This window comes from Leucoraja erinacea, chromosome 34 (assembly GCF_028641065.1).
Source record: "Leucoraja erinacea ecotype New England chromosome 34, Leri_hhj_1, whole genome shotgun sequence".
Taxonomy (NCBI): domain Eukaryota; kingdom Metazoa; phylum Chordata; class Chondrichthyes; order Rajiformes; family Rajidae; genus Leucoraja; species Leucoraja erinaceus.
Window position 1 is genome coordinate 12,104,699 of NC_073410.1, and position 22,355 is coordinate 12,127,053.

The following is a 22,355-nucleotide window of genomic DNA, read 5'->3' on the forward strand; positions in this document are numbered from 1 at the left end:
GACCATGGGAGTCTCCAGGGTGCTGTTCCCTATATGGGGGACGCCTGTGCGTGACTTTGTTTAACGTGGGGAGACTGGTGCATAGACAGCCACCCCACAGTCCTTGACAAATCTGGGACAGGATCCAGTGGCATGGAGTCCAATGTCTAAGCAATGAATGGATTAAAGAATTGTGCAGAGTCACTCTGCAGCAGCAGATTAAAGTCGTCATTCCAATTGTTGTACGGCAATAATCGACATTCCTTTAACAAAACCTAATGTATGAATGCTGATGACATTTTAAGGATGTGTGCATGCTTTATGCTAAATGCATTTCAAAAAATTGCCTTATCTACTTAAGGGTTATAACAAATATTCCGGTCTGCTTTGTGTTGTCAAGGAGGATTTCTGGATGATTAAGGCAAAAGGCATGTGTCCATGTTCCATTCCACATGAAGCCAACACAAATGTTTTGACCATAAAAAGGCTTCAGTTGTGGAAGTCCTCAATTGATTTCTACTTTTTATAACTTCCAATATAAATATCTGAAATTATTAATATAAAGTGGTTGTGGAAACATATAGTGCATATTTTTCATTGTGTTGTTCAAATTAATATCCATAAAATCCACCATTGTGTCATGGGTTTTAATTACATTTTTGTGTTAGATCTTCAAATACTTCATTTATCTCCAGTAACATGAGTATCGTTGTACTAAAAATCCAAATTCGTTGTTTTACCACAATGTTTTTTTGCCCACGTAATTCACACGGTATTTTGATTACCCATAGAGTGTCTATTCTGAGCCCAAGTGATAAGAGGGAGGTGATATTTTGTGGGAGTGAATTAGGGTTTGTGCAAAGACTCTGAAAGGCATTTATCATTTATAATATGACTGAATAAAGAGTCTGAATGGCTTTTATCATTTATAATATGCCTTGTTTGATATGTAGTTCCTTTACAGTTGAAGGGACTAAATGTGAGGCCAAGCACTTAATATGGGACTGTTGAGAAATCCCCTGTTTTGCCACCCACTTACGATTATTTTTCCACTCAACGAGCTGATATAACATCTTTTGACTGCTCTTTATTGTTTGCAAATGCATTTTGGTAGATGGAATAATAGCTTTTAAATTAACATACAGAGCAATATTAAGCGGGCATACCAACAGATGTAGCCAGTGCATCTAACTGGTCGCTTTATAACTGTTGGTACTCAATCTTTAAAAAGCGGATTCTGATATGTTAATTTTTTATCACTTCAGTTTTGTAACACTTCAGTTGCAATATATCAAAACGAAATCCATGTTGATTTCCTCGTTACTTGTAATTCATTAGTAAGTCTGTGGGACTTTTTTCTGTGATGATAACGCCGTAAACGGAAGGCAGCGCTGCTTCCACTTTCTCTGTCATTCTACTGAAGCCAATGGTGGGAAAACACTCTTGACACAAAGCAGGCGGCATGCTGCAGAGGCCGTCAAAAATTGTATTGACTAACTGATAATTTGAGAATAAGGTTAAGACTACAATTAAATCCTGATTAGTTGGGGCCCTTTTTGTTCAGCATCCATGGCTTTGAAAACGGGATGACTTGACTCTTGCCCACTAAATAAACTGTGTACTGTGCCGATGCAGAAACAATTTGCGGTCTTGAAGGCAGTGGTCTGTTGAAAGTTCTTGTGATGTTTGCAGAGAATTGGCAGCGATGCAGTGGAAGTAATTAGAGGCTGACCCCAGAGCCCAGATTCCAAGTGGCCGGGATGTACATTGTGCTTCCCATTAGTCCAATGTAGTCGTCAACTGTTTACAGAGTCTTCATTAACTAAGAGGGTTGCGAGATAAGGGAAACTCAAGCGGGCCATCAATGGCCAAGATAAGACGGCCCATCTGAGCGATGATATTGGTGGAAAGAGAGCAGAGCATAGCGCGCAAGCCAGGCAGAACCGATGTGTTGAACAAGCCACGCTCGCCTCCATTCCTCTTCAGTTCACGGCTAGATATTAACACGGGAATCGAAGGCCGCCGTGAGGAGCAGAAGCAATGACTTGTGTTGCCTGTCTCGCAATCACATTCGCCTTCAGTTTCCTACTTCAAGTGGCAATGTGCAGGCCGCTGAGCGGCTGGGACCAGGAAACTCACGAGGACGGATTGGAGCATTACGAAGACGAAGTCTTCCCAGAGGACCACTCTGGCTTTGATTTCGACGTGTTCTTGGAAAGCGTGAAGGACGAGTTCTTCCGGGGTGTAAACCTGTCCGAGATTCCTTCGCAAGACCCGCTGGAAGCGGAACCCCCGCAGTTCATGATCGACCTGTACAACAAGTTCGCCAGCGACAGCTCTTCCATGCCCTCGTCCAACATTGTCAGGAGCTTCAGAAACGAAGGTAAATAGATCGCGCGTCCACACCTTCCAGTCTCCGACTGAAGCCTTGTGTCTATCTTCGGTTTACACCAGCATCTGCAGTTCCTTCCGACACATCTTTCCCCTGGTTCTTCATTCTTCGCTTTCACTGTCACAGTTACAGTTTAGTTTTTTGTCACGTGTACCGAGGTACAGTATTGCCTGCTATCCAGTCCGCAGAAAGACAATCGAGCCATCCACATTATACATAGCCACGGTAAGGGAACAACGTTTGGTGCAAGATCATGCCAGCCAAGTCCGCTCAAGGTTAGTCTGAGAGTCACCATTGAGATTCAGCGCTGCTCTCAGGTTGTGGTGGGATGATTCAGTTGCCTGATAACAGTTGGGAAGAAACCCATAACAGATTTTTGGTCGATTCTATCTCTGAAATGTGCAAACCAAATACCTAAATGTCATGGTTTCCACCGGGAGAGATGCAAAGGCGAACCGGCAAGTTGAAGGAGCAAAGGGGATTGGTTTGGATGAATAATTTTGCTTGTAAACCTTGTTCAAAATCTTTAAGAAGGAACCGCAGATGCTGGAAAATCGAAGGTAGACAAAAGTGCTGGAGAAACTCAGCGGGTGCAGCAGCATCTATGGAGCGAAGGAAATAGGCAACCTTTCGGCCCGAAAAGTTGCCTATATCCTTCGCTCCATAGATGCTGCTGCACCCGCTGAGTTTCTCCAATACTTTTGTCTACCTTGTTCAAAATCTACTGCACTCACCTGCGCCAACCCCTTACTCCCGAGAATACCTGAACAAACTGCACGTGGGTGAAGAGACTTTGAATATATCTGATGTTGAGGGGCGCGGTGTCACTTTTAATTGGGGGGGGGGGGAGGGGGCGGTTTTGAGGTGCAACAATATATCTAACGGTTGCTAGACACAATAATCTGGAGTAACTCAGCGGGACAGGCAGCATCTCTGGAGAAAAGGAATAGGTGACGTTTGGGGTCCCGTGTCTTCTTAAGACTGATCGTCAGGGGAGAGGGAAACGAGAGATATAGAAGGCACATAGAAGAAATGAATGAGATATATGAAAAAATGCATCGATGATCGAGGAAAGGTAGAGCCCACACGGGTCTATTGTTGGCTGCGGGGTGCGTGATAATGAATTACGCAGACAGTGAAACTTAACAGGACGACAGTGCAACTAGTATGACGACTAGGGTGAGGGAAGGAAGGAGAGTGAAGGGAGGGAATGAAAGTAAGCATGCAGGTACAGCAGGCAGTGAAGAAAGCGAATGGCATGTTGGCCTTTATAACAAGAGGAATCGAATATAGGAGAAAAGAGGTCCTTCTGCAGTTGTACAGAGCCCTAGTGAGACCACACCTGGAGTATTGTGCGCAGTTTTGGTTCCCTAATTTGAGGAAGGACATTCTTGCTATTGAGGGAGTGCCGCGTAGGTTTACAAGGTTAATTCCCAGGATGGCGGGACTGTCATATGCTGAGAGAATGGAGCGGCTGGGCTTGTACGCTCTGGAGTTTAGAAGGATAAGTGGAGATCTCATTGAAACATATAAGATTGTTAAGGGCTTGGACACGCCAGAGGCAGGAAACATGTTCCCGATGTTGGGGGAGTCCAGAGCCAGGTGGCCACAGTTTAAGAATAAGGAGTAAGCCATTTAGAACGGAGACGAGGAAACACTTTTTCTCACAGAGAGCGGTGAGTCTGTGGAATTCTCTGCCTCAGAGGACAGTGGAGGCAGGTTTTCCGGATGCTTTCAAGAGAGAGCTAGACAGGGCTCTTAAAAATAGCGGAGCCAGGGGATATGGGGAGAAGGCAGGAACGGGGTACTGATTGGGGATGATCAGCCATGGTCACATTGAATGGCGGTGCTGGCTCGAAGGCCTACTCCTGCACCTATTGTCTATTGTCTATTGAAAGAGAGGGGGATGCAGGGGTTGAATATAGAACAACCAATATACATTTCGCTGAGTTGTAATTAACAGTTGCTCTCTCTGTCTGTATCCCCCAGATACAACAACGGTGCTCCCGGTGGGAGAACACGGGGCGAGGAGGCACATTCTAGTCTTTAACCTGACCATCCCTCGGCATGAAGTGATCGTGGCGGCCGAGTTGAGACTCTACGCCTTCGTTGCCAGGGACAGGAGGCTATACGAAGGAGTGAACAGGATAGTCCGGGTTCATGACTTGGAGAACTCCATGTCTCTACTGGTTTCCAAACAGATCGCTGGCGAGGGCAGCGGTTGGGAAACCTTCGATGTGACCGACGCCGTCAGTCGGTGGGTGAGATCCAACCGGACCACCCACAAGCTTGAAGTTCACATCGAAAGCGCCGAGGAGAGGGACTCGGGGGCGGTGGTCGCGGAGGGCGAGCCCGGCTCGGAGAGCAGGAATGTGCCGTTACTGGTGGTGTTCTCGGACGACCAGAGGCGCGGTCAGGGGGACGAGGTGAAGGAAATGTTGGTGCACGAACAGGACGTGGCGGCCGTGGAGCTGGCGGTCTCCGAAGGCCCGGAATATGACTTGTCCCATCCGCAGACCGCGCTCTCCCTGGACTCCACGTCCAGAACCCGCCGAAGCGCAAAAGGGAATTACTGCAAGCGCACCCCTCTCCACGTGGACTTCACCGAGATCGGCTGGGACTCGTGGATCGTCGCCCCCAAGGATTACGAGGCTTACGAGTGCCGAGGTGTCTGCTACATCCCGCTCACCGACCATGTCACCCCAACAAACCACGCCAAGATCCAGACCTTGGTCAACCACTGGAACCCCGATAAAGCTGCCAAGGCGTGTTGTGTGCCCACCAAACTCGATCCCATCTCCATGCTGTACAAGAACAACGCCGGCGTCACCACTTACAAGTATAAATACGAGGAGATGGTGGTGGTGGAATGTGGCTGCAGATAGTGAGAAGTAGACATGTAGACAAACCGCACACACACACCGCATTACACACACCAAGCGGTAACAACACATATACACCACACAACCACACTATGCACACAATACATACATACCACACTACATACACACAACACATATACACCACACAGATACACTAAGCACACACATCATACATACCACACTACATACACACAACACATATACACAACACATATACACCACACAGACACACTATGCACACAATACATACATACCACACTAAATACACACAACACGTATACACAACACAACCACACAAACACACTATGCACACAATACATACATACCACACTACACACACACACACACACACACAACACATATAGATACCAACCACGTTCAGATACCGAATGCACAATACATATACACACAACACATGTGGACACTATTTACCCAACATGTGTACACACACCACAAGCATAACACATGCACAACACTGTTCAACCTACACATATACACCATGAATATTACACATTCACAAGAACTGTACAACTTACACAAGCACACCACAAACATCACACATACACTACCACGTATAGACACAATACATACACCATATTATATGTTTAACACACATACACACTGGACATACATACCACATACCCAACACATGTACAGGATACTGAGTTGGATGATCAGCCATGATCATATTGAATGGCGGTGCAATCGAAGGGCCGAATGGCCTACTCCTGCACCTATTTGCTATGTTTCTATGTACACAGCCATACACACACAATACACGCACAGCACATATACACAGAACACACACAAGCGCGCCATATATGCAACTCATACACAATACATATACACACAACACACGCGTACACCATTTACCCAACATGTGTACACACACCACATGCATAACACATGCACAACACCGTTCAACCTACACATATACACCATGAATATTACACATTCACAAGGACTGTACAACTTACACAAGCAAACCACAAAGATCCACGTATACACAACATACACAATACATACACCATATTATATATTTAACACACATACACACTGGACATACATACCACATACCCAACACATGTACACACAATACATACACAGCACATATACACAGGACAGCCACACACGCGCCATATACGCAACTCATACACATACGGACTTACACACTACATATATACACACCACACGCAAACAACGCACAGCATACACAACAGAGATGCTGCCTGACCCGCTGAGTTACTCCAGCATTTTATTTCTACCTTCGATTTAAACCAGCATCTGCAGTTCTTTCCTACACAACATACATGAGCCTACTTTTTTGTAAATCTGTACATTTGGGATGCAAATTTATATTTTTGTTTATTTAATGACAAGATATGTACAGCTGACCAGCATACATGGTTCAACGCACCTCTTAACGGTAGACCATTGTAAATACTTGCACGGTACATAATTATGATCCAAGTGTAATCCCGTCATGCTTAATAAACGTCGCGTGTTCTCCAAACTCCACCTTCTCCTTTGAATTCACGATTATAACTTCAACATGTACCGGTTTATTTATATTGTTTGAAGAAGGGTCTCGACCCGAAACGTCATCAATTCCTTTTCTCCAGAGATGCTGCCTGACCCGCTGAGATACTCCAGCTTTTTGTGTCTATCGTCGGTTTAAACCAGCATCTGCAGTTTCTCCCTACACATAATTTAGATTGCTCTGATGTATTGCTGATGCTGCTCAGAGCGCGCTATGTGACAAGGGGTCCCGTGGCCGGCGAGGTCTATCTGATCTCCAGGTTGCCAAACACTTTAATTTCCCTTTCCCATTCCCGCGCTGACCTTTCTGGCCTAGACCTCCACCGTGGTCCGAGTGAGGCCAAACGCAAATTAGAGGAACAGCACCTCATATTTGGGCAGCTTACAACCCAGCGATATGAATATTGATTTCTCCAATTACGATTAACCATTGCATCCCCTCTCTCATCGCCCACTCCCAAGTCGTTGTTTGCTTCAAAGTCGTCATGTTGAGTCTCATTGTCTGTGACTCGTTTTCACCCAGCTAACACCTAACAGTGGCCTGTTTCCTTCATCATCGTAACTTTTTTGCACATCTTTCATTCATTCTGTTCTATGCCTCTCTACATCACCGTCTATATCTCTCGTTACCCTTTCCCCCGACTCTGTCTGAAGAAGTGTCTCGACCGGAAAAAGGTCGCCTATTCCTTTTCTCCAGAGATGCCGTCTGTCCCGCTGAGTTACTCTTTGTGAGCTTTTTGTGGTAACACACCACTCTCCCTTCTTCTCTCTCTCCCTCTCTCTCTCTCTGTGCATCGTAAGCTGATCAGATAAACGCACATGCCTTCAGTATGCTGAACAGAGACCCGCGGACAATCACATCCTGCGAGCGAATAAATAGTTTATCAAAAAACAGAGAGATAAACTGCCTTGTTCCAGTACGCGCTCGCTGTTAGCAAAGAGAAGAGTCGTGGGGGTCAGAGCACAACAGGGCAACGAAATCTAGGCCAAGGACAGTATGTTATGTGGAATCTTTACCCGCCGCTGGGCCCCAGTGTTAGACCGACTCACAGATGTGAGTATAGATGATGCCCCGTAGAAAAGACATCTCTTGTTGTGGGCGCGTTGGTAACATGTAAAATAGTAGACCCGGTTGGCTAAATGGCAATGGCAGAATGAACCAATAATCACTTCCATGTTAGTAGGAATCGCAGATGTTGTTTAATAGTCAACATAACACAAAGTGCTGGAGTAACTCAGCGGGACAGGCAGCATCTCTGGAGAGAAGGAATATGTGACGTTTCCGGGCGAGACCCTTCTTCAGACTGAGAGTCAGGGGAAAGGGAAACGAGAGAGATATTGACGGTGATATAGAGAGATATTGAACAAATGAACGAACGATGTGCAAAAAGTAAATATGACCATGGGAAGGTGGAGCCCACAATGGTCCAAGTTATAGAGAATTAAACGGGTGGCGTTTCGGTCAGGGCCTTTCTTCAAACTAACTTTGATATTATTAGTCGTATTAGAACACAGAACACAGTCAGTACAGCACAGGAACAGGCCATTCGGCCCACAATGTCTGTGCGTAACTTGATGCCAGGTTAAATAACGAGAAGCAAATCTCTATAATGAGTCTGAACATTTGAGTTATAAGCGTTATTTTAAGTTCAACCAGGTGGCGAATAGTCATCTGTTACAGAGGTGTGCGGCAGATCAACAAGCCCTTCGGCCCATCATGTCCATTCGTAGTCGCATGTACTCCCAAATGGGGGTTAGTGCGAGAAGACAAGGTGCGTTTGCCGAGAGCTCTCGCCGCCGCAAGGCGCTCGGGCAGTTGGACAGCATCTGGTTCACTAGATGCGCACCGTCCCATTTCCTGCTCGGTTCTCGGCTGACCTGAATGGTGGAGAACACCCCGGCTGGCTTTTATCGGGCCTCTTGGATTATAAATGCTCACCTGCAGAGAATAATATAACAGTGGAGCCTCAAACCACTGCTGTTATTTGAAGTGTTGTTAAATTCTATGATCAATTCCATCAGTGAAGTGTAACAAATAGTGCTGGAGCCACTCAGCGGGCCAGGCAGCATCTGCTAGGGGAATGGACAGACGACGTTTCGGGCCGGGGCCCATCACCAGCTGAGTTCTTCCAGCGCTTTGTATTTTGCTCAAGACGCCAGCACCTGCAGTTCTTCGTGTCCCGGTGAAACAAGTAGCGGCCCATTTGGTATTGATGCCCGTGGGGAGTTTGGCAGCGTAATGTGGGTGGCGCCGATTACAGTGGAACCGGGTTGGGGAAGACTTAAGAAATCCCAACATGGGTGTAAGGTTGGACGGAAACTGTCCCGGGATAATAACACTTAGGGAAAGAGGTTGGGGGCAAGTGATAGATAGCTCCATTGAGGGGGGGGGGGGGGGGGGGGGGGGTAATTGGCAGACGAGTCAGGTGGACAGGGTTGGGTGGAGATGGTAACCAAGGCTGGCGGTGGAGTGGAGAAGGCAAACGGGTACAGATGAGGAATCTGATAAGGAAGGATGTTGCCTCTAGTTCAACATTTCATTCTCCATCTTCGCTCATTAGGTTCCACATCTGCACAATTTAGCCTTTTCCACTTTACCTGCAACCTTAGTTAGTAACTCAGCCCATCTCTCACCCACCTAACTCATCCTGCCATCAACCTGTCCCCACCTAAATCCACTTATCACTTGCCAATTTTTGTGCCAGCTCTCCACCTCGCCTTGCTCTACAACCTATCTCCCCTCTACTCCATCAGTCTGAAGAAGGGTTCTGACCTAATCCATTGTGTTCACTTTGCTCCACATGTGCTGCTTGATCCACTGCGTGTTTCAATAGCCTAGTTCCTCCAGCACTTCCGACAATCCTCAACAGCACAATTTACTTCGGTTGTGACCTGGAAATAGTGACTTGTCCTCACCCGCTGGGTTAAGCCAAGGTCCATTACTGCAACAAACATCATTGCAAGGCAAAAACAGACACAAGGCACTGCAGCTAGTGATGTATTTGTGGGTAGTAAACACTGTGGTTTTGCAGAGCAGGTAAGAGGAGGTAAGTGTTGGGTGAATTAAAATGAAGATGTTGATTAACTGAAGAGTCAAGGGGAGAGATGGGTGGGTCTCAAATAGAAGTGTGATACCTGCAATGTGCTGAGATATCCTGATTGCTTCTGTAATGTTGATTGAGAGGATTAATACTAGCATGAACACAAGGATAATTTCTCAGCTTATTTTATCATTCTGGAAAACATTCATCTCTAAAACCAAACCGGAGAGTAGATGGGAGCTCAATTCATTATCACTGCTGGAAGTCCCTACTCCGGTAGCACGAGCATACACACATAAGGAAAATACTTGGAATGGATGATGTTTCGGGTCAAGACCCTTCCTCATGCAGTCGGAAGAAGGGTCTCGACCCATAATGTTGCCCATTCCTTCTTTCCAGAGATGCTGCCTGTCTCGCAAAGTAACTCCAACATTTTGTGTCAAACCTTTCTATTTGTTAGTTTCTCTTCAGTTATATAACACTTGCTTTATTTCTGCTTTCTCCATAGCAAGATGAACTGCTGCACACTATTAAGAATGACCTATTTTTTAAATCTTGGATTTCATATATTATTCTATTGATTATTTCCTCAAGCTGACATTCCCTTAAATGGTTTGACTATGATTTTACTGATGCTTACATCTATATAATATTCAATCACAACCTTAATGCAGAAGACATTGAATAATGACTGGTCAACCTTGTTTTGCAACCATTTGCTACTATATATCTCAAAAGTCTGAAGTAATGTAGCCATGGGCCTCTGAGATGGGACATCACTAGCCCCTGGTGTGCAGGGAGTGGATGAGACAGTGGGATAACATAGAACTAGATTTAATGGGTGAACAATAGTTGGTGTGGACTCAATGGGCCGAATGTCGTGTTTCCCTGCTATGTCTCTTAACTTCTTCTTCTTGCGTATGGCATGCACAGCCAAAAGTTGTTGGACAACTTGTTCTATTTGATCTTATTTGATTGTGCATGTCGGGTTGATTGCAGTAGTCGAAACAGGGTGGACCACCTGAAGGTTGCAATCTCCCACCCCATCTCTCAACTAAAATTAAACCAAAGTACAACATGCTGTGATTTAGAAGGTCAAAGTTGAGTGATGTTTTGTGTTGAATGGTACTATTTGCTAATATTTCCATACCTATTGGTTCCTGATGATTTTTGACTGTTCTTACAGTTTGGGTATGCAAATATCAAGCTATATAATTTCATGTTTAGGTGCTTTAAATAAATCTAGGCACCAATTAGATGCCTATTTTTAGGCTTCCAATGACCAGAACAGAATAACAACACACAATGTGAATAATATTTATATAAATGAGACCAGTTTATTTTTGACTCATTAATTTTGACATTTTAGGAGTGTTACTGAATTTCCTTGAAAAATGCATGGAATGAGTGAATATAAAATGAGACTAATGTTTGTTTAAACAGATTATTGAACATTGCAAATTCTACGAATAGCCAGTTCAATAAACATAATACTAAAAATAAGTCCTGCAGATTTCCAACATGAACCCTGGAAAATTATATAAAATGCTGGAAGTTACATCAAAGTAAAAGGAGGTTCAGAAACGTCCGCATTAATAATTTCCTTTTAAAAATTGAGATGTTAAATTTCTGATGTCCAGTATGCAAAATGTCGGGTCTATACACTAAATGACTTTTCTCAGGAGAGTCGCTGCTGTTTGCCTTTGCGCTCCTGCGCTACTGATGGGGGAGAAACTGGACAAAGATCTTATTCATGGGTCCTATCCAATGGCAGTGCTGAAAAGTGCATTTATATGTGGATTTGAAGAAGCCAGAGGTGCGAAATTGTGAAAATGCTTAAATAGCCAGTCCACAATACTGGCCTTGACCAGTCCCCCAATGAAGGCCCAGCCCCTGTGTAATAAAAGCCCAGATCATGAAGACAGAAAGCAGCAAAATGAAATGTTGGCCATGTGTCATTTCTAGACTGGCACACTATAGGTTTAAAACTTTAAGGTACTAATCCATTTTCCTGAAATTGCAAGTCTGTACAATTTCACAAATTCAGGGAGTGTAGTTTAGTTTAGTTTAGTTTAGAGATACAGCATGGACACAGGCCCTTTGGCCCACCATGTCCATGCCGACCAGTGATCCCCACTATCATTGATCAACACTATCCTACACCCACTTGGGACAATTTACATTTATACCAAGTCAATTAACCTACAAACCTGTACGTCATTGGAATGTGATAAATAAGTATCCAAGGCACTAGACTACTGATCTAGATATAATTTCATATCGCACTCAAATTCATTGTATGCAATTCTGGGTGACACATTAGTGGAGGTATGTGGTTGCATTAGAGAGGATGTTGAAGAGTTTCACCAGCATGTTGTGTAAGAAGGAACTGCAGACGCTGGTTTGTACCGAAGATAGACTTTAACGTGCTGGAGTAACTCAACAGATCAGATGGCTTCTCTAGAGAAAAAGAATGGGTGATGTTTTGGGTCGGAACTCTTCTTCAGACTGTTGTCTGGTTTGGAGAAGTTTAGTTGTGGGATTGGATGGGCTAAACCTATTTTTCCTTGAGTGAAGATGGCTGAGTTGTGAATTAACAGTATATAATATTATCAGAGACATAGATATGGCAGATAGTTAGAGCTTTTTCACCTGATAGAGGTACCAAAATCAGGAGGCCATAGCTTTAAGAAGAGGAGTTTTAAAGGCAATTTAAGGCGTGTTTTTTACATGGAATAGGGTTGGTATCTGGAACTCAATGCCAAAGGAGATATTAGAACAGATACAATTTCTATATTTAAGCGACACTTAGGGCACACTGTTGGAATTGGTTTAGAAGGCTCCTAGACAGATTCCAACTAAAATTCTGACTTCGGCCGACAGAAAGTTTTGGAGAAAGTTCAAAGAGAAGCAGAGATAAGGCAGACATAGGAAGAACCACAAAATGGACATAAAGAATAACTGACGGTAAGTTATTAAATATAGAAATAACAGAAACCACAATATACTTTACAATCAATGAAGTGTGGTCAATGAAGTGCTGGGTGTGGTAAATAGAGTCACCTACCAGTACATTGCAAAGTCTCATGGAGTAGGAATGAAGGTGACCAGTCCATCTGATTTCCATCCATGCTGTGATAGTGTGGGGTGGGGAAATATTGACCCAAATATTAAGGTAACTTCCCTGTTCCTCTTTGATTACTTATAGCAAGTCATTTATGCCAATCTGATGAGATGGATCACCATCTGAATGCAGACATTTCTGACAGTACAGAAGTGCACTGAACTGTAGGTCTATTCTATTCTCCAGAGTGTGTGTTTAAAGCAACAACATAAACCATTTCTGCTACTTCAAGTTTTTTTAATATAATATGACTGACTTATTTTGCCTACTTTTAGTCCAGTTTAGTTTAGTTTAGAGATGCAGCATTTAGAGATTAGACTGAAACAGGCCCTTCGGCCCACCGAGTCTGCACCGACCAATGATTCCCACACATTAACACAATCTTACACACACTAGGGACAATTTACATTCACACCAAGCCAATTACCCTACATCTATGTCTATACCTATGCCTTTGGAGGGTGGGAGGAAATCGAAGATCTCGGAGAAAACCCACGTGGTCACGGGTAGAATGTACCCGTACAGACAGCACCCATTGTCAGGATCGAACCCGGGTCTCTGGCGCTGCAAGCGTTGTAAGGCAGCAACTCTACCACTGCTCTACTGTGCCACCCCTAATACGCTAATACTTGATCACATATACTGGAGGGAACTATCAACGCCAGACATATCTCTGCGTGGATTGACACAGAGACGCTCAATAATGCCGCATGATTAAACTTTGCCACAATAGTGCCGTGTGAATACCAACTCTAACATCAACCACAACATCACTCCGAGACCAATTAGTCCTATGGGTGAATGACTCTTCCAATTCACGCTGCCTTTGGGCTCCCGGGCAGGATACTGTACAATGAAGTTAGTCCTCAGCATGCTAAACACGACCATTGTGTAGAAATTGCCCAATGTCTTGGCCGCTGTATTCTTCTCGGGATCTCATGGGATTAATGGTGACAAACTGGCGCAGGTCTCCTGTAAGTCTCAGTAAACACACATTTGAGACAAATTATGTGAACACTTTCCTGATCCATTTTAATCCACTATGAAAGCAGCTTCCATGCATTATACACCAAAGATGAATCATATCTGGCCATTCAATCACTGAAAATGTCCATAAGAGCAAAAGGAAAAAGGACAGGCATTGGTCATGGCCCCTGTGGACTCTTACATAATTTCATTATCTGCTCTTGGGCCCTAACTCCATTTTCCTGCTTGATCATTTATTCCTGAATTTTTCTCCAGTAAAATATTTTCTCTGTATCAACCTTGAATGTAGACCTCAAAGTTTAGACTTTAGAGATACAGCATGGAAATAGGCCCTTTTGCCCACCGAGTCCATGCAGACCAACAATCACCCCCTGCACTAACACTATCCTACACATAAGGGCCAATTTATAAATTTACCGAAGCCAATTAACAAACAAACCTGTACATCTTTGGAGTGTGGGAGGAAACCGGAGCACCCAAAGAAAACCTACATGGTCATATATAGAACATACAAACAGCACTGATAGTCAGGATCAAACCTGGGTCTTTGACTCTTTAAGGCAGCAAATCTACTGCTGCACCACTGTGCCACCCTAATGATACACGTTAATGATTCACCATCTAGACGTCTCTGAAGTAGAGAGCTCCAAATCTCCACATTCCACTGAGACGAGAAATTCAGCCTTGAATAGCTGATTGCTTAACTTGAGGTTATGTCCTTAATTCTAGAATACCCCACGTTACACATAATGATCAGAAAGTGTGTGTCTATGTGTATGTGGAGAGAGGGGAGGGAGATGCATGTGGTGGTGCAGAGGATGCAGTGGTTTCTTTCCCTGACTTTGATTCAATGACATTTAAAACTAAAAGTAGAGTCGCATTGTTACTTCTGTTTTCAACTTCAAATATCTCTTTCCATGTAAAGACCAACTCTAATTGCTTTATTACAACTTGTTTAATAAAATGTATTTGCCGATGCCTTAGGAACTGCAATCTCATGATGCTCTCAAAAAAGTTGGTAAATTCCAATCTCATCCCAATATCACTATAATATGGAAAATGATTCAGAATTTAAAACTAAATGTAATCAGTTGAGCAGATTGCAAGAAACCTGGTCTGAAGTTTAAAGAAGTGAGTCTGAAGAAGGGTCTTGACCCAAAATGTCATCAGTTCCTTTTCTTCAGAGATGCTGCCTGACCCACTGCGTTACTCTAGTATTTAGTGTCTGTCTACCAGCAGTGGTTCGACATTCAGCCTGGACATCCTTGGTTCCATCACCAATATGGACGCCCTTGGTTCTACATTCAGCATAGACATCCTTGGTTCCATCACCAATATGGACACCCTTGGTTCGACATTCAGCATAGACATCCTTGGTTCCATCACCAATATGGACACCCTTGGTTCTACATTCAGCATCGTCATCCTTCACAGATGCTCAATTGAAAGCCTGGAACAATACACCTTCAGCATGGACCTCTTCTGGAAAAAGTTCAACCTCATCCTTCTCGTGAACAAACAATTTCTGGTCCGGAAGTCATCAGTTCGAGACAAATTGGATGGGTTAGGATGCAGCACAATTTCAAAATCACATAATTTGACTACTTTTAATAGGTTTAAATATGCAACTAACCTTATTTAAACTTCACATGTAAGCCGAGGCTTCCCCAGGCCAGTCACTGGTCCATATATCTCCACTCCGGACACGAGCGTTTCGGTGCACTAAGGGACTCCAGGCTTCGATCATCCATAATATTTACAGTTTTGCAAACTGCCCCCCCCCCCCAAAAAAATCAACATTGAGCTCGTGTTAAAATGACCGAAAAATTGGGTTAAGGGATGCAAGGAAATTGGGAACATGGCCCATTGTTTTCCTTACACAGCGCAGAAATTGCCATGAATTTGGTTTAGAGCAAAGAAATTCATCGGCTATGAGTCCCTGCAACGAATGACTCGTTAGAAATGTGTCTTATTATGCCCCTGTCCCACTTAGGAAACCTGAACGGAAACCTCTGGAGACTTTGCGCCCCACCCAATGTTTCCGTGCGGTTCCCGGAGGTTGCAGGTGGTTGCCGGAGGTTGCAGGTAGTGGAAGCAGGTAGGGAGACTGACAAAAACCTCCGGGAACCGCACGGAAACCTTGGGGTGGGGCGCAAAGTCTCCAGAGGTTTCAGTTCAGGTTTTCTAAGTGGGACAGGGGCATTAGCCTGCGCATGAAGGTAAATGGTTTTTAGTAATCAGTTACCACTTTCATTGAGAACCAGTCAAAAAATAATGACTATTTTAGAGCGTGCCATTTGATTGCGATGCTGTGTATTGTTGTGGGATGGGAGTGCTGGTATGTTTCCTCTGTGCGTGGAATTAAGTTGTAAAAGACTGGAAGGGCCTCGCTGCTGGGTGATTCACTTGTCCCGCTCTCTCGCTTCGATCGTGTACGCACTGTGCAGAGGCCACTTGATACCTTGTTTAAGAATGAACTGTAGATGCTGGAAAATCGAAGGTAGACAAAAGTGCTGGAGAAACTCAGCGGGTGCAGCAGCATCTATGGAGCGAAGGAAATAGGCAACGTTAAACGTTGCCTATTTCCTTCGCTCCATAGATGCTGCTGCACCCGCTGAGTTTCTCCAGCATTTTTGCCCACTTGATACCTTTGTGGGAGGCCTGGGGACGCGACAGGAGAGAGTAGATGTTGGTAACATGTCCAGTGATCTCGGAGCACCCCCTGGAGGAGATGAGGCGGGAGTTTGGCTGGTGATACAGGGATAGCACAGAATCTACATCCCCCCGTCTCTGACCAACTGCAGAGTTAATCTAAAGTAACAGGGACTATACAGGGACTGGTGGCTGGGCCCTTGTGATCTTCTTGGACAGTCGGGATAGATTATGGCACGTTCACCTTTGTGGACTCCTGGATGGCCATCGTAGGGAACGCAACCTCTTCCCAGAAGGATCAAGACGTGTCGAAGGAGGGGGTGGGTGGGGGGGGGGGGGGGGGGGGGGGGGGGGGGGGGGGGGGGGGGGGTAGGAAGGAACTGCAGATGCTGGTTTACACCGAAGGTAAACACAATATGCTGGAGTAATGTTGTAGAATTTCATTCCTTCTCTCCAGGGATGTTGCAAACAACATTGCCTCGAATTTCTTATTGGAATTATTATTAACTATATTACATTCCTGGCTTCGCTACCTTGAGGGGATTTGTCATCATTTTGCCCAAGTCTTCACTCGGGAGGAGTGTAACAAGTTATTTCCCTCGATTAGATTTGACTTCGTGCCTCAATCTCTTTCGTCACCAGTTCTGAGCTGAGTGTGGTCTACCCTGAGAGAGCTGAATCTGTGGAATTCACTGCCACGGATGGCTGTGGAGGCCAAGACATTGGTGCTCATTTAAAACCGAACATTGATAGGTTCTTAATTAATAAGGGCGTCAAAGGTTACGGGGAGAAGGTTGGAAAATTGGGTTGGGAGGGGGAAATAGATCAAGCATGATGATGGAGTGGCAGAGTAGACTCGATGGACCCAATGGCCTCATTCTGCTCCAATGTGGCCTTGCGGTCTTACGGACCAACGTGAAACAGCTTACACAGAAACGATGACGCCTGGAGACACAGAAAGTCGAGTCATGTTGGATCATGAGCAAAACACAAACTGGTGGTGCATCGCAATGGGTCAGGCAGCACCTGGCGAAGCGAGTAGTTGGACAGGGTCGGGGCCCTTCTTCAAACTGACTCAAGAAAGAGTCGGGGCCCTACTTCGAAACGGGCCCAAGAAAGGTCCCGGCCAACAGGTCAGCTGCCCCCCCCCCCCCCCCCCCCCCCCCCCCCCCCCCCGTTCCCCCCCCCCCCCCCCTCTTCCGGCACTTTCTGTTTTATACCCAGTTAAGTTTGGACGAACTGAAGGTCTGCACTTTTTGTTTAAATTAATGCCCGTGTCATGGAAACTGTAAGCTTCCGACAGCAGCCATAACTGTGCTCCTTGAACATGGTCCATTTGTAAGGGGAAATTTGCGAAAGATTTCTGGAGATCATGGCTCCGTTGTCATGTAATATTTAGATGTTCTTTAGAAATCTAGCCTTACCCCGATTTGAACGACAATTGGGACACGTTATTAATTGCATCTGTAATTACATTGCTGCATTATAACTGCGGTCAAATAATCTCCCAGTCAGTAATAGGCTTGAGTGGTGGTGCTGAAATAGTGTGTGTGTGTGTGTGTGTGTGTGTGTGTGTGTGTGTGTGTGTGTGTGTGTGTGTGTGAGCGCTTGAAGCGTCTGACTGGCATTAGTGGTCATTAAAACCTGTCTAAGGCGAGGTTCGTATGTATATGGGATGTTGCCGGTTTTTCTAACGCAAATAAATAATGTGTGACAAAGGCATGCGTAAATGTTCTCGAGTGAACATTGATAGACAGTTTACGAGGGTGTCGCCTGGACTGGAGGAGGACCTGAGCTTTGGGACTCTTTTCCTTACAGCGCAGGAGGCTGACAAGCGATCTTATAGGGGTATAAGACCATGACCGGGGTAGATAAGGTGAATGCACAAAGTATTTTACCCAGGATTGAAAACAAAACAGAGCACATAGGTTTAAGCCGCGATGGGCAAGAAGGGGCAGGATCTGAAAGGGCCAACCTTTTCACTCAGAGGGCAGAGGGCGCATGGAAGAAGCTGCAAGAGGAGGAGGTGGCAGCATTTAAAAGACACTTTGGGTAGTTACGTCGACGGGAAAGGCTTAGAGGGATATGGGCCAAACACCGTCAAATGGGTGCAGCTTCGATGGGGCATCTTGTTCGGCATAGAAACATAGACATAGAAACATAGACATAGAAACATATAAATTAGGTGCAGGAGTAGGCCATTCGGCCCTTCGAGCCTGCACCGCCATTCAATATGATCATGGCTGATCATCCAACTCAGTATCCCGTACCTGCCTTCTCTCCATACCCCCTGACCCCCTTAGCCACAAGGGCCACATCTAACTCCCTCTTAAATAAAGCCAATGAACTGGCCTCGACTACCCTCTGTGGCAGAGAATTCCACAGATTCACCACTCTCTGTGTGAAAAAAAGTTCTTCTCATCTCGGTTTTAAAGGATTTCCCCCTTATCCTTAAGCTGTGACCCCTTGTCCTGGACTTCCCCAACATCGGGAACAATCTTCCTGCATCTAGCCTGTCCAACCCCTTAAGAATGTTGTAAGTTTCTATAAGATCCCCTCTAAATCTCCTAAATTCTAGACGTGGACGTGTTTGGCCGAAGCGACTGTTTCCATGCTGTAAGACTCTATGACAAACCAATTGAGAAACTAGTTGAAACGCTGAGAAGCGAGGCAACCCTGGTTCTATGTGAAACAGTTTAATTAAAGGCCAAAAGAAAAGAATATCCGGTGAACTTATACATATAGTGACTAGAACATTTTGTGATTATAAATTTAAATATCTCTAAGGTTCTAGTGCAAAAAAAAAGCGACGTTAAGATACATTTGTAAAGTTGATGTGGAATTGTGAAATATGTTACTGTTGGCCCTAATAATACACAATCGATGTCATGTTTAGATAATTTCAATTGCGATTTCGATCTAACTTTTAACAGGCAATGCAATAAGGGGGTTATTGATGAAGCTACTTGTTCCTAGTTTGGGAATCATTCAGGCCGCTCTCAGAGCGGCGCCACTGCCACCTTGTGGTGATCTGGGGGGACGGGACTGAGAAACAAGGAACTGCAGATGCTGGAATCTTGCGCAGAATACCAAGTGCTGGAGTAACCCAGTGTCGTGGAGGACATGGACAGGCGACGTTTTGGATCGGGATACTTCTTCAGACTGGACAGAGACAGGTCGAACTATTTTCAAGGCAAAAATAATACTGGAGTAACTCAGCAGGTCAAACTGAGAAACATGTCACTCCTTCTCCCCATTGCAAATAATCCCTCTTTTAAACCTTCTACCTGTACTATGGATGTGTTTTTTGTTCAATGGAAGAATCAGGGAATCAATACTGTGGGAGACCTCTATCAGAAGGGGACTCTTTCCTCCTTTGAAGAATTGTAGGAGAAATACGATCTGAACACCAATACCTTTTTCAGATACCTCCAAAAAACATCGAACACTCCAACATCCGACATTTATAGGCGCTCATGGGAGGATGAGATGGGTCAACACATCTCCAAGGATATATGGGACGAAAGCCGACATTACATACATCATTGCTCTTTAAATGCCAGACACTGCCTGATACAGTTTAAAGTACTGCACAGGCTATATTACTCAAAGACCAAATTGAGCAAGATGTTCCACAGTGTTTCCCCCCTTTTGTGAAAAAAATTAGGTTTGGCTCGACTGACAAACCAGATCAATTCATAAAAATATGGTGTCCTTTTATTGAATTCCTTGAACACAAACTCAAAACTGATTGTAAGGCTGGGTGAGCGGGCGCATGGGTGGGTCGGCGGATATATCTCTTCTTTCTTCTTCTTTTCATCTTTCTCTTTCCTTTCTTCTCTCTGTTTTCCTATTTCAATTTAATATTCTGTTTGTAAAAATGTTAAAATTGAACTGGGCCTGGGCCTCCTTCATTGTCAAAACTGTGCTAGTGTTGTAGAACTGTTGAGTTATTCTTTTTTGTACAATTGTTTCCAATAAAAAAAATATATATATATTTTTTTTTAAACTCAGGCAGCATCTCTGAAGAATAGGTAAAACGCCTCTTGTCGTGGCCCTTCTTTAGACAAATTTACAGCGCAATCCTATTTCAAACAAATTGTATTTGTGTAACTACAGTGAACGGTGTTAAAACTAGGATACACAAAAATACTGTAGAAACTCTGCAGATGCAGCAGCATCTAAGTGTTAAAACTAGAATTGACAATCCATCCAAATACACGCAAATACCATCAATTTCAGTACCATGTGAAATGTCACACTTTAAATTTAGGAAATATATATCTGTTAATGAAACCTGATTTTGCTTTTTACTATAAACGAATCCAACCAGGCAGCAAACAAAATAACACTTATGTTGTTGAAAGGAACTACAGATGCTGGTTTAAACCGAAGATAGACACAAAATGCTGGAGTAACTCAGCGGGACTGCCAGCATCCCTGGATTGAAGGCATGGGTGACTTTTCGTGTCGAGGCCCTTCTTCGGATTAAATCGGGGGAGAGGGAGATACAGAGATATGGAAATTTAAGGTGTGAAAACGAGATAAATGGGATCAAGGAAAATATAGAATAGATTATTGTTAGCAAGGAGAAGATAACAACAAAGGAAGTAGATAAAAAATGTCAGGCTGGTCGGAGAACTGGGAAGGAGAGAGGGATGGAGAGAGAGGGAAAGCAAGGGTTATTTGAAGTTAGAGAAGTCAATATTCATACCGCTGACCGCCAGGGTGTAAGCTGCCCATGCAAAATATGAGGTGCTGTTCCTCCAATTTGGGCTGGCCCTCAATTTGACAATGAAGGAGGCCCAGGACAGAAAGGTCATTGTGGGATACGATCGGCGGGCCCGTTTTATTTCGGATTAGAAAATTCACAAATTCAAAAGTGATAGGAGCAGAATTAGGCCATTCGGCCAATCACGTCTGCAATGCTGCTCGATCGTAGCTGATCTCCATTTCTCTTTAACCCCATTATCCTCCCTTCTCCACATAACCCCTGACACCCGCACTAATCGCGAATCTATCCATCTCTGCCTTAAAAATATCCATTGACTTGGTCTCCCCAGCCTCATGTAACCTTTGCAACTGTTTCCTGCACATTGTGTGGGAAGGAACTGCAGATGCTGTATTAAACAGAAAATAGACACAAAATGCTGAACTCAGCGGGACAGGCAGCATCTCTGGGGAGAAGGAATGGGGGAAGTTTTGGGTCGAGACCCGTCTTTCTGGCTTCGCTCTCGTAAGAATATCAAAATATTCGAAAAACTGCACCTAGCGTCAAGGCATGGTCACAACAGCTGCTGGGGTCCACCTGTGGCCTTCCTGATCACACTGACCCGAAGCGAAAGCAGCTGAACTGATAAGCAGTCTAGGTACCCGTGATACAAGGACTTCCATTGGCTGAGGCAGGTGGTCAGATACGGCCATATGTTACTCGGCGGTGTTAAAAAGTTAATCACGCATTGCTCGGGGATTAGTGTCACAGCGGATTCCATTTACGTAATTCAGTGGGAAGCATGGGCCGCTTTAATTCCGCGCTTACAAATGGCACCGCCTAACAGTAGAGCCAGAGGGGTTCTGATATGGCAATCCTATTTAGATCTCTTCAAAACAGAGTAGCATTGAAGGAAAATTAATATCAGAATAGCAAGAAACATCGATGTCTTTTACAGATCACAAATTAGCATTCAGAGTTATTGGTGCCTTGACTATGTGGTGTAGATATATATCATAAATGTAGACATGCCTATATATCATAATAT

General features: G+C 44.5%; 1 protein-coding gene across 1 annotated transcript; it reads left to right on the top strand.

The window, feature by feature from the left end:
* The first annotated feature begins 1,601 nt into the window (after nucleotides 1–1,601).
* Nucleotides 1,602–5,338, top strand: LOC129713078 (bone morphogenetic protein 10-like). The gene is made up of 2 exons (XM_055661958.1): nucleotides 1,602–2,362; nucleotides 4,361–5,338. Exons 1-2 carry the CDS (start codon nucleotides 2,020–2,022, stop codon nucleotides 5,254–5,256), a joined length of 1,239 nt encoding a protein of 412 aa, XP_055517933.1. The 5' UTR covers nucleotides 1,602–2,019; the 3' UTR covers nucleotides 5,257–5,338.
* Nucleotides 5,339–22,355: the final 17,017 nt, after the last annotated feature.

What these genes read in the sequence shown, in the direction of transcription:
- LOC129713078 (XM_055661958.1), top strand. Translation starts at nt 2,020, where the DNA reads ATGACTTGTGTTGCCTGTCTCGCAATCACATTCGCCTTCAGTTTCCTA. An exon ending in CAGGAGCTTCAGAAACGAAG is followed by an intron (nt 2,363 to 4,360) that starts GTAAATAGATCG and finishes TGTATCCCCCAG; the next exon opens with ATACAACAACGGTGCTCCCG.